Genomic DNA, 13,067 nt, shown 5'->3' on the forward strand with positions numbered 1-13,067 from the left:
ATATGGAAATGACAAATATTATAGGGCTGAGCAGAAAGTAGGCATATTAATGTGTTATTGGTTTGTGTTACTGGTTTAGTTGTGAAATTGTATGGAACTATGTTGCCAAAGTTATGAAATGGTGCATATTCTAATTACAGGCCCTATACCTACAAAAAGATCAAAGGAAGAGGAGAAGTACTTATATATAAAACCATTTCTAGCAGATCTTTTTGGGAGACAAAGAACTGGAAACTAAGTGATTTCCCATAAAATGGAGAACAAATGATGGTATGTGAGTGTAATACTATATGATTGAGCTTTAACAACATAGGAGACAGTTTCAAAGAAATTGAAGATGTGTAAAACGATGAAGAGGAAAGTAAACAAATATGGCAGAACAATTTATTTTTATTTTATTTTCTAATTTTATACTTTTCTATAATTGTACTATAGAGATATCTCACAACATCATGGTAGGGAAATACAAATATGTACCTGCATTCAATATACACATAAATTCATTTTCCTGAAAACCAATCCTAAAGGGACTAGAAAGCAGAATCAGAGTATCTTAAATTTCATTTAGGTCATTAAGTGTAGAATAATTTCCAAAATAACAATAACACTGCTAATACATTTAATTGAAACCATTAAGAATTGTTATCATCAAAAAGACCAGCCATGATTTGAAAATACTGGTGATAAAGAATTTCATTCACCTGTCAACAAAATCTTGATTAACCAATTACACAGAATGTGAAACACATTATTGGATTTGACCAATTTTCTGATTTATTTTTATTAATTTTTCCAAGTTGCTATGAAGTTTTGAATACTTGCTTATTTGTTTCTGGGAGAACATAGCAGAGAGAGAAAAATTACATATTGATTGAGAAAAATAATTGCTAAAATAATGTTAAGCAGGTTTCGCGAGGTGGATGTTGAAAGCTATCTATGCATATGTTTTGAAAATAAAAAGCATTGTAAAAAGAAAAAAAGATAGAAAAAATACATAAAAATAAAATAATGGTTAATCAGGATTGCTGGATGAATACACTCAGTACCCTAATCTGTCATATAGTTAAGCTATGCAACTGGTAAGATTGTTTATGGTTCTGTTTCTGTGACTTTATGTCCCCAGCTATGCTTTTTGAGATAAGGATTTTCCAAAGACCCTCTGGAGAGCTCCCAACACCTCCTTATTTCTCAAGCTGTAGATGATGGGGTTAAGCATAGGGGTGAGGATGGTATAGGAGACAGCCATGTTCTTGTCCTCTTCTGGAGAACGCAGAGATGGGGGCCTTAGATATGTGTACACAAATGGGCCATAGTAGAAGGTGACCACAGTCAGGTGGGTGGAACAAGTTGTGAAAGCTTTCTTCCTCCCCTGTGTTGAGCGCATGTGGTAAACAGCATAGAGAACCCGGCCATAGGAAGCCATGATACCAATGAAAGGGATCAAAAGAAAGAAGCTGGTGCTGAAGAACACTGTGTACTCATAGGCCCAGGTATCTATACAGGCCAGAGGCATCATGGCAGGGATATCACAGAAAAAATGGTTAATGACTCTAGACTTGCAATAGGGCATACGGAGTGCATATACTGTATGGAAAATGGAATTGACGGATGCAAAGACCCAGGACCCAGCAATCATCAGCAAACACATTCTCTTGTTCATGAGAATAGGATAATGGAGGGGACGGCAAATGGCTACATAACGGTCATAGGCCATGGATACCAGGAGTAATGCTTCAACACCTCCAGTAGTTAAGAAGCTGACACTTTGGAAAGCACAACTTACTAAAGAGATAGAATTGTTGCCAGACAGGAAGTTGATGACCATCTTGGGAACCGTACTGCAAATGTACATGAGGTCCATGAGGGAGAGCTGACTGAGTAGGAAATACATGGGGGTGTGGAGATGGCGATCCATCCAGATGAGGAAAATCATGGTTGAGTTACCCAAGAAGGCAATTAGGAAGATGAGGATAACCAAGGAGAAAAGAAGCAGGCTAGTCTTTGTTGGTGGAAACAGCCCCATTAAAAAGAAACCAGTAGTAGTTTGATTCCATTCCTCCATAAAGAACTTTCTAAATTATTTTCCTGAAACATAAAAGAAATAAATAAGAAGTGAAGTGCCCAGATGACAGAAAATATAGGCCAGTCAAAATAATGAAAGTTTAAGGGCCAGGACTGAGCCCCATCAGACCTGGGGATCAGTGCCACGTAGTTTCAGAGACACATATTTATAGAAAAATCTACAAAGGGGTTCTTTGAAGCACTCATTATAACAATAGAATTCCTTTCTATCACATTTAAGAATTCCATTCCCAGATAGGCAATAAGACAATATTTCTTTATGTTTATTAAGTTGTCAAGGTCTTAGGTAGTGGATAAGGTTTTTATCTTGGGGTGTAAAACAGTAAATACCATCTGCATTAGGGTGTGAAAAGCTAGCAACATAGTTCTGACTGCAGACAGAGTTTCAAACAAAGATCATGTTTCTCATGGTCTCAGGGCTGTCTTTCCACTTTAGAACCTACTTTGGGGCCAAAAAGATTTTCTTTGATTTCTGTTGGAGTTTTTTATTCTTTAACATCTCCCCACACTAAAAAGAAATTTTGTGTGTGTGTGTGTGTTTGTATCTGAAATGGGTTTTTTCCTGCCTAGACTTGTGATTTACATTCTCTAGAGAACTCTAGATGATGAATTCCCTCTCTGGATGTGCTTCAGGACCTGTTCTGTAATTTAGAGAGCTGGTAGTTGTCCAGCTGCCCAGACTCATCCAACAGGATGTGTCAGAAGCAGGAGTAGAAGGCAAGTCTTCCTGATTCTGTGGTTACATGTTAGCCTCAATATCTTGGACATATTTCAGGCTTGTTGGTTCTTCTTCAAATGTGATTTGCTTGGTGTGAAAGGGGAAATTGGAGAAGTAAGATTATACACAGAGAGATACACACGCAAATATATGCATACATATATACATGCATTATTGTTCAGTGATTTAGTTGTATCAAAATTTTTGTGACTCTATTAACCATTAACTCTTTTTCTTTTCTCTGTTATTTTCTTCTTCAGTGGATTAAGTCAAACAGACATGCATGCACGTGCGTGTTTGTACATGAAATTAATCTTTGAAAGTATTTATTAAATGCATACTATGTGCCAGGCACTGGAATATGTTAAAAAAAAAAAAGTCCCTACTCTCTAGGAGCTTGCATTTGATTGTGGAAGTCAATAAATGTAAGCATGTGATGGTGAGGTTTGGCTATGAAAGTAATTTGAATGGTTAATATATCCATAGCGCAATTCATTGACATGAACTTTCCAGATCTGGAGTATGGGTGTGGCATAAGACCAAACACTGATGGGCTCAGTCGGGCTAGTGATCAAAAATGTTCTGGAATAAGGAGAGCAGGATTCCTGAGGAGGAGCTGAAGAGCTGGGTCTGAAGCAGGCAGCAGCGGATGAAGGTGGCCAGTGACATCCATCTGCTCCCCCAGGACCTACATCCACATAGATACACATATGTGCACCCACCCACCCACCCCTTCATACAAAGGCAGGCAAGCCATTATTTTTAAGGATTGAGTCTGTGCTTTCCTTAGTACAAGGAACTCATAGTTGAGAAGAATCCCTCTACCGAGGCAGGTCAGCCTTTCTTTGCAATTTATGCACTTAAAAGCAGTGCAGAGGACTTAGAGGTTAAGGGGTTTGTCAGGAGTCAGTGACTAGCATGTATTATTGTCAGATTTCCATACTCAGGTCTTCCATAAGACCTTTATTCAGTACATGACACTGACCCTCAAACATAAAAATTCACTTATTATGCATAAGAGCCAGTATGCATATGGAAACCTATGTGTATGTTCTATGAAAAAGCTTTTTGAAAATGTAATTTCCATATTGTAATGGAAGACTCTGGGGCTCAGGGCAGATGAGTCATACTGTCTGCTTCAAGCTCATATGCTTAAAAAAGAGAAATAAAATATGAAAGATTTGCATCAAAAGCACTTGATTCATGAGTAACTCAGTTAAGAGTAATTCATTTAGAAAGAAAACATTTTCAAATAAAAGATATGTAGATGAATTAAGTTTGCTAGAGTGTTTTTAGAGTAATTTTTTAAAAATTAATTTTGTTAGATTTGTTGGAGATTCAATCCACTCATTCTTTCCAGTGATTCTCATTTGGATGAAGGGAAAGAAAATGTCAATGAAAAGCAACCTTGGCATTGGAACAAAGGAGCTAATCCTGTCTACCTGGTCCCTAGTTCATTTTCCAGCAGCGAAAATGTCCCCAGTGGAAATCCCCCAAAGCCAACACTGTTAGAGTTGGACGAGCTGAGCGGACTTCCTGGCTCTCCCCACTCCTTGCTTGGCTCATGGAAGGAAAACTTTTTCATTTCTTTCATCATGAAAGATTTTTATTCTTCATTTATGGGGCTTTGGGGAAGCATCATTGAAATAAAACACCTGAAAGTTCTTTAAATAAAATGATAATAATGGGTTATTGTTAGTAGTATAAAGGCATCTAGGTGATACAGTGGATAGATGACCTGGCCTGAAGTCAGTGATGGTCATGATGAAGTCCTGAGATGAGGCAGAAAGAACATCAGAACCGAGAGGGGAGAAGCAAGAGAGACTTCCTGGCAACATATAAAAACATTATCTTATGGCTGTTGTTGTTGAGTTATGAGTGATTCTTTAGGACCCAAGTGGAGTTTCTTTGGCAAAGATACTGGAGTAGTTTGCCATTCCCTTCTATAATTTATTTTACAGATGAGGAAACTGAGATATTAAGGGTTAAGTGAGATGCCCAGGCTCACATAGTGTCTAAAGTCAGATTTCAGCTCAGGTCTTCCTGTCTCCAATCTTGTCCCACTATCTACCATGACACCTGGTTGCTCCTTAACCAATCAACATTTATAGAATGTTGTTCCATTACTGCTATTAAGACAATTGTTTTGATTAATCTTAGTGAATTTATTTTTTTCTTTTGTTTTTAGATTCTTTATTGTAAGATATAGTGCTTTGGAAGGGAGGGGATGTAAGCCAAATATAAAGAAAAGATAGCAATACAATCTGCCCCCTTTTTAAAAGACAGTATTAAGCAATGGAATGGCCAGAATTGGGGTCAGTATTCAAATTTCACCTCTGACTAAATGGCAGCAACAAGTAACAAGTTACAACTTCTCTGTGCTCCCCGCAAAACTTGCCAAAGCTCAGTATCATGAAGGATTTGTTGATCCACATTGGTGAAGGGATTTCCCACATTTGTGAAAGAAGAGGTCTGAACAGCAAAATAAATAATCAAAGCTACAAGCAGTATTAGTTTAAATCTAATGTCAAAAGATCTGAGTTCATATCCTTTTTCTGCTATTTCTTTTCTATGTATACATTGGAAATACTCACTCACTCTCAATGAAACTGTGTCGAGAGTTGTGAAGTTGATTTTCCCAGGCTCTTTCTTCTCTAAATACTTTAATCCTACTGATACTAGATTAAGTTTTTCTTGTCTAAATGAGACCTTTATATATATAAAATGTTAAAATACATAATTAGCTTGAATATTCAGACTCTGGCAGCTAAGGGTACCATTTGGACTGATCTAACCAATTGAGCTGGTTACAATGAGGATGAGATGTGATCTCAGGATAAATGATTTTTTATCATCATAATAATATCACTCTATCCAGTAGATGAACTAAATTCCACAAACAATTCAGCAAAGTTTCCTATGTGACACAACCAGTTTTTTCTCGCCCCCCCCCTGCCCCCACGCATACACAAAGTGTAATCAGACCAAAAAGCATCCTCAGCAGTTTCCAGAGGAGGGGAGATCCCCCTTGCCTTGCTCTTCATTCCTGTTCCCTGTCATTTCATGTAGATCAATCACTATAAGAAATTAGTCCATTTAACTCTCGTGTTTTCCTTATCTTAGAATAACCATAACATTCCCAGCCTTGGAGGCCCCCAACAGTTGTTCCACTGAGCTCAAAGATCATTTTTCCTTTTCAGTATAATCATGGAAAGGACCTCAAAGACAAGGCAGTTTTCTTATGCTCAGATAAGGGTTTGGAGATCTGATGAGATGGGAGTGCCCAGGAACAGTACAAGTGACAGGAGCCCTCAGATGATGAACATCTATCTGACCTTACTTCAACACACACACACACACACACACACACACACACACACACACTGAGCTCTTCCTCTCATTTCTTTTATATCCATTCCTTCAACTATGTAATCCTTTGAAAGCAGATGCAGGCAAGGAAATCTATACACTTAAACTTCTCTCAGTTCTCTAATTTGGGACAAAACCTCAAATTTCTTGATGATGATTTGAATTCCTAATGCTATACATGGAGCTGCTTAAGGTGACATCCTTAAGGTAGACATTAGACATGACTACCAAGAATCTCTCTCAAGAATCCTAGACTCCTGAGCTGAGAAGGGGTTTCTAGAGGAAAAGGCTTTCTCCTTGCTTTTGAGTATTTCATGTGTCTACTTTTCCTGATGGAGAAAATGCTGTTTTTCCTCCCAGAAGGAAATTTTGTGGATTTCTATGGTCCCATGTTCTATCATATCTATAGCTAGAATTTTGTCTTTTTAAAAATTTAAATCTCATCCTATGAAGCAGAATATAAAACCTGAGCTTTCTGACCATATTTGCCACTTATTAATTATTGTCTTGTACACATAATGTCTCTCTATTTCTATCCCCTCATTGATAAATGAGTAACAATATTAGATTGCTCACACCAAAAGATTGTGGAGGGAAAAGCCCTCTGTACATGAAAAATTCTAACTACTAAATTAAAGTATACATGAAAAAGTCTAATTAATAAACTATTCTTCTTCTTCTTCTACTTTCCAGTCCACAGTAGGAAAGGATTTTCCCAGCCATTCTTCAAAAGTCCCCTGCTTGCATAAAGAACATAATTCTGATATCCTCTCACCTCTATACTTGATGGTGTTCACCATATCCTTAAGATGCCATTTCTCAGCCCTGACAATTTCCTCAAAGCTAATGGATGTGATGAAAGCTGAACTGTAATGCTATACACAGTCTCTTACAAGCTCCTTTGTGCTAGTGGTTCTGTTTCTGAAGTCGCTGTCCCTGCTGTCCAAGTCTTTGGGGAGACCCCTTTGCCCTACAACTAACACTTAATCTGAGCTTTGTTTCTTTGGAGAGTATCCTGGCTCTAGACCCACAGAAATATGGTCTTTCCTGCTGAGATCATTGTTGGCTTGTATATCTACCAATGAAAAGCCACAAGGGACTAGCATGATGTGGCCTCACTAACCAAAAGATTAAAGATAGCATATTAGAGAAGGACACCACTTGAGAAATCATCTTTTTCAACTCTTTTATCCTACAGTCATAACCACTAATTTCTGGGGAGAAGTGGCTAGTTGGCTTAATACATTAGGTTTCTGATGGATTCTAAATTACAAGCACAGTGCCTTCCAGACAGTCCAGTTTCGTGTTCTTCTCAGTATTGGGAAGGTTGGAATTTTAAAATTGAAAGTTACTTCCAGGATCATTTAAAGAAAGATCTATAGGTAACAACCCCCATATGTGGACCAGCTGTGGAATCTGCTGCTCCACAAATCTACCAGGGGTGTTGCAGCCCTTGACATTTGGGGTTTTCTTCTTCACATAATAGTGAAGCTGAAGCCACAAAAGAATGCCATTGCAATGCTTTTGAACAAAGGGACTTTTCCTTTTAGTTTGTCTTCGATCCCTTGGCTGTTAATCTGGGGAAGACTGTGCAGGGAGATTCCTGCTCAGAATCACATGTTTAAGTGCATAAAGTGAGATACAGAATATTATAAAAGGTATCATGATAGTGCAATAGAACAATACAAACCAGAGCAAACACGGTGATGTACTGAGAATTCTTGAGAGAGAGAAGATTGTAATGGGGACAATTAGAATAAAGATATTAGGGGCAGTCTTCACTTTTTAACTAATATGACAATCCAAGATGGAGTAATAAGCATGGATCATAAAGATAAATGAGCAATAGACAGATTGTCAATAATGAATGGTATATGACCAAATTTAAATCCTAGTCAACAATCATAAAAATATGAAATGTACAAATATTCGAATAAAGAAGATGAGACTAGATTGAGAAGGTGCCCAAGGGAAGGAAAGTGAGGGAGTGAAGGTGAGTGGGTGGAGAGAGTTGAGAGAGAGAAAGACAGAGACTGAGAGATACAGAGAGAAAGAGGGGCAGAGACAGACAAAGACACACAAAGAGACAGAGATAGAGATAGAAAGAAACACACAGAAAGAGACAGAGACAGAAAGACAGGTAGAGACATAAAGCGAGAAAGACAGACAGACAGATAGAGAGAGTGAGAAAGGGAAAAAGAGAAAGAGATAGAGACAAAGGTAGAGGTCGACAGATAAGAAGATAGACAAGGAGATAAAGAGACAGAGACAGAGAAATAGAGAAAGTTAGAGACATTTGGAGAGAGACAGAGACATAGATACAAAGAGAGAGAGAGAAATATAGATACAGAAACTGAGAGAGATATAGACACAGAGAAAAAGAGATAGAGATATTCAGAGACAAAGACACAGAGAAGAGCTCAGAGCCACAGAGACAGAAAAAAAGAAATAGAGGCATAGACTAACAGAAATACACATGCACATATATTATACATATATACACATACATACCCATACACAGTCATACACACACACACACACACACACACACACAGACACCAATTCTAACAGACATAGAGAGACAGAGAAGCAGCGGCAGAGAGATGGTCACAGATGAAGGGAGAGAAAGAGACAGACAAAGACACAGACACAGAAACAGACAGACAGAAGCAGGCAAAGAATTGAAAGTGAATAAAAGCTGCAAAGACAAGCTACTGTTTCTTGGCCCAGAGAACGTGTCCTCGGCAGCAAACAGGACTTGCCTGGGGTTCAGAATTCTCCTGGATCACTAGACTCCTCAAGTTCTCCACCTCTTTAATGGAGAAGTCCAATCTAGAGCATTACTGCCTGAATCTTGCTCCTTTCTCAAAGGTTACACAAGAAAAAAAAAAGATAGGTGGTCTCCTAACTTCTGTACTTTCACAGAGGTAAAGAAAGGGGGAATTAAGTTAGGGTCATATTGCAGTGTCTTGGAACTTTCTGAGGACCTTCCCCCAAAAAAGTATGGAAGCAAGAATAGTACTTTCCCTCTAACAAGAGATGAGGAAGGTAAAGGGCCCACAAGTACTGAGTACTTCTGATAATTCTGGTACCAAGTTCAACTTTTGTCTCGTGCCAGCTCTATTTTCAAAAGGATTCAGGGTCCATCATTTTGGAGTGCCCCATCTCCACAGGGCCAGCCTGGAAGGGACTCTGACTGCTAGTAAATGAAGGGCAATCTAGCTCTTTCTTCAGGTTGCGTATCATTGAATCAAGGAACTCCTGTGTTACATTTATGATAGGAAAGTGTTCCCCTCATCTGTGATTCACAGGCAATTAGCCCAGATTTATTGGAAACTGGGAGAAAAGGCTGAGAGAGGACTGGGCTCATTCCAATACCCAACACTCGTAAGGTTCAACTTATTTCCTCTCAAATCCTTAGAGTTAGAGACCAACAGGATGTCATGAATGACATTACCAATGAAAAAGGAAGCTAAGGACACCTCATTAAACCCTCCAAGTTTGTGGGAACAAAAACACAAAGCAAATTTGACATCAGCAGATAATATACATTAGGATTTTATGCATTTTCATAAATTGGTGGATGATGCCAATGAGGGCCAGAGAATGGGAATGACATAACCAAGACACAATATCTTACTGAAAATAGACATGGATTGGAACTCAGAACTCCAATTCCCAAATTCAACATCCCTTTAACTGAAGGAATAAATTGTGCCTATATCTAAACAAAGGTCAGCTTTTAGTTAATTTGAACATGATTTTGATTTCTGGACTGTGGTTTAAATATGAAAAGATAGCTGCCTGAGATGGATGGTATCATTTAACCAGGCATGGCAAGAAAGAATTTATTTAGGTTTTTCCCACTGGATTCAAAGGTATGTTAAACTTCAAGGAAATGAAGGAGAAATGTTCTTCCAGATGTCCACAAATCTTGATATCACAGGAAATGGATAAAATGCAAGAAGTAGGGAATTATAGAGGTACATAGAAGCTCCCAAGTGTGGCAGGAGTGACATATTCTTTCCTCCTCCCTAAATATTAGGCTAATTTCTTCTTTAAAAAGAGAATCTACTCTCAAGTCTTGGTTCAGAAGTCTAAAGGTTCAAGCTATTATTATTACTTCCAGGTCAGCTAGGTATAAAGCACGGGGGAGCTTTATCATGACAAGTCATTCAAGCAAGGATACTTTTGTCAATTAAATAAATTCAAGATTATTTTAATGCTTGTCCTAGGTGAATACCCTTCTCCCATAATAATCTTATAATAATAAAGTATATCCGTTTTAGTTAACTATAGAATGTCCTAGGACATTCCGTCTTATGAATGCTTTATTAACTTATGAGTGTCTCATTTTGTTCTTATAGCAAACTAATAAGACCAATCTGAGTAAAGCTCAAACTGGATCAGTAAAGAAGCCAATACCAAAATCTTTTGTCTCTACTGACTATAAACAATCCCACCAGTTTAGTAAATAAGCAAAATTAAGCAGAGGCCACAATAGGAGGCAAATTTGACCTCAAATATTGCTGATATTTAGGGGGATACAATGAAATGGATGGAATGAAAGTTTTCAAAATGTCATCTGGAAGATTTTCTACTCTCTATTTTCACAACAAGACTGCATTTTCACTATAATACTAAGATCTTTCAATCATTGATATGGCAAATGTCAATAGTTATAACCCACATAAACAAAAGATCTTTGGAGATGGCAGTCCTCAATGTTTTTTTAATAGTGTAAAAGGATTTCAAGGGCAAAATATGTACTATTTCTTGTTTCAAAGGAACAGACTAAATAAAGGATGGTGATAAAGTTCCATTGTAGATTCACACAAAGAAATTCAGTCCACAGAATAGAAAAACATAGTAGAGACCATTTGGTAGAAGATTCCTGAAATATACCACTGCCTATCTGGAAAGAAAGGAGACTTAAAAAAGGACTTTGGGAAAGAGAATTCAATTTTTGGGAGATAAACAATGGGAAACTAAGTGATTTCCCATAAAAGGAGAACAAATGATGGTATATGAGTGTAATACTATATGATTGAGCTTTAACAACAAAGGAGACAGTTTCAAAGAAATTGAAGATGTGTAAAATGATGAAGAGGAAACTAAACAAATGTGGCAGAACAATTTCTTTTTCTTTTATTTTTCTAATTTTATACTTTTCTATAATTGTACTATAGAGATATCTCACAATATCATGGTAGGGAAATACAAATATGTGTCTGCATTCAATATACATATAAATTCCTTTTCTGAAAACCAATCCTAAAGGGACTAGAAAGCAGAATCAGAGTATCTTAAATTTGATTTAGGTCATTAAGTGTAGAATAATTTCCAAAATAATAATAACACTGCTAATACATTTAATTGAAACCATTAAGAATTGTGATCATCAAAAAACCAGCCATGATTTGAAAATACTGGTGATAAAGAATTTCATTCACCTGTCAACAAAATAGTGATTAACCAATTACACAGAATGTGAAACACATTATTGGATTTGGCCAATTTTCTGATTTATTTTTATTTAATTTTTCCAAGTTGCTACAAGGGTTTGAATACTTGCTTATTTGTTTCTGGGAGAACATAGCAGAGAGAGAAAAATTATATATTAATGGAGAAAAATAATATTTAAAATAATGTTAAGCAGGTTTCGTGAGGTGGATGTTGAAAGCTATCTATGCATATGTTTTGAAAATAAAAAGCATTGAAAAAAGAAAAAAAAAGATAGAAAGAAAAAATATAAAAATAAAATAATGGTTAATCAGAATTGGTGGATGAATATAGTCAGTGCCCAAATCTGTCATATAAAGTAGTTAAGCTATGTAACTGGTAAGATTGTTTATGGTTCTGTTTCTGTGACTTTATGTCCCCAGCTATGCTTTTTGAGATAAGGATTTTCCAAAGACCCTCTGGAGAGCTCCCAACACCTCCTTATTTCTCAAGCTATAGATGATGGGGTTAAGCATAGGGGTGAGGATAGTATAGAAGACAGCCATGTTCTTGTCCTCTTCTGGGGAGCGCAGAGATGGGGGCCTTAGATATGTGTACATAAATGGGCCGTAGTAGAAGGTGACCACAGTCAGGTGGGTAGAACAAGTCGTGAAAGCTTTCTTCCTCCCCTGTGTTGAGCGCATGTGGTAAACAGCATAGAGAACCCGGCCATAGGAAGCCATGATACCAATGAAAGGGACCAAAAGAAACAAGCTGGTGCTGAAGAGAACAGTGTACTCATAGGCCCAGGTATCTATACAGGCCAGAGGCACCATGGCAGGGATATCACAGAAAAAATGGTTAATCACTCTGGACTTGCAATAGGGTATACAGAGTGCATATACAGTATGGAAAATGGAATTGATGAGTGAAGAGACCCAGGACCCAGCAATCATCAGCAAACACATTCTCTTGTTCATGACAATAGCATAATGGAGGGGACGGCAAATGGCTACATAACGGTCATAGGCCATGGATGCCAGAAGTAATCCTTCAGCACCTGCCATGGTTAGGAAGCTGACACTTTGGAAAGCACAACCTACTAAAGAGATAGAATTGTTGCCAGACAGGAAGTTGATGGCCATCTTGGGAACCGTACTGCAAATGTACATGAGGTCCATGAGGGAGAGCTGACTGAGTAGGAAATACATGGGGGTGTGGAGATGGCGATCCATCCAGATGAGGAAAGTCATGGTTGAGTTACCCAAAAAGGCAATTAGGAAGATGAGGATAACCAAGGAGAAGAGAAGCAGGCTAGTCTTTGTTGGTGGAAACAGCCCCATTAAAAAGAAACCAGTAGTGGTTTGATTCCATTCCTCCATAAAGAACTTTCTAAATTATTTTCCTGAAACATAAAAGAAATAAATAATAAGTGAAGTGCCCAGATGACAGAAAA

At 37.7% G+C, this 13,067-nt stretch overlaps 2 protein-coding genes across 2 annotated transcripts; both read right to left on the minus strand.

Moving 5' to 3' along the window:
- Positions 1-1,123: 1,123 nt before the first annotated feature.
- LOC127557590 (olfactory receptor 2L3-like) lies at positions 1,124-2,062 on the minus strand. Its single transcript, XM_051990899.1, has one exon. The coding sequence runs from the start codon at positions 2,060-2,062 to the stop codon at positions 1,124-1,126; it is 939 nt and encodes a 312-aa protein (XP_051846859.1).
- Positions 2,063-11,688: 9,626 nt separating this feature from the next.
- Positions 11,689-12,993, minus strand: LOC127558222 (olfactory receptor 2L8-like). The gene has a single exon (XM_051991449.1). The coding sequence runs from the start codon at positions 12,991-12,993 to the stop codon at positions 12,055-12,057; it is 939 nt and encodes a 312-aa protein (XP_051847409.1). The 3' UTR covers positions 11,689-12,054.
- Between the last annotated feature and the right edge of the window lie 74 nt (positions 12,994-13,067).

This window comes from Antechinus flavipes, chromosome 3 (assembly GCF_016432865.1).
Source record: "Antechinus flavipes isolate AdamAnt ecotype Samford, QLD, Australia chromosome 3, AdamAnt_v2, whole genome shotgun sequence".
Taxonomy (NCBI): domain Eukaryota; kingdom Metazoa; phylum Chordata; class Mammalia; order Dasyuromorphia; family Dasyuridae; genus Antechinus; species Antechinus flavipes.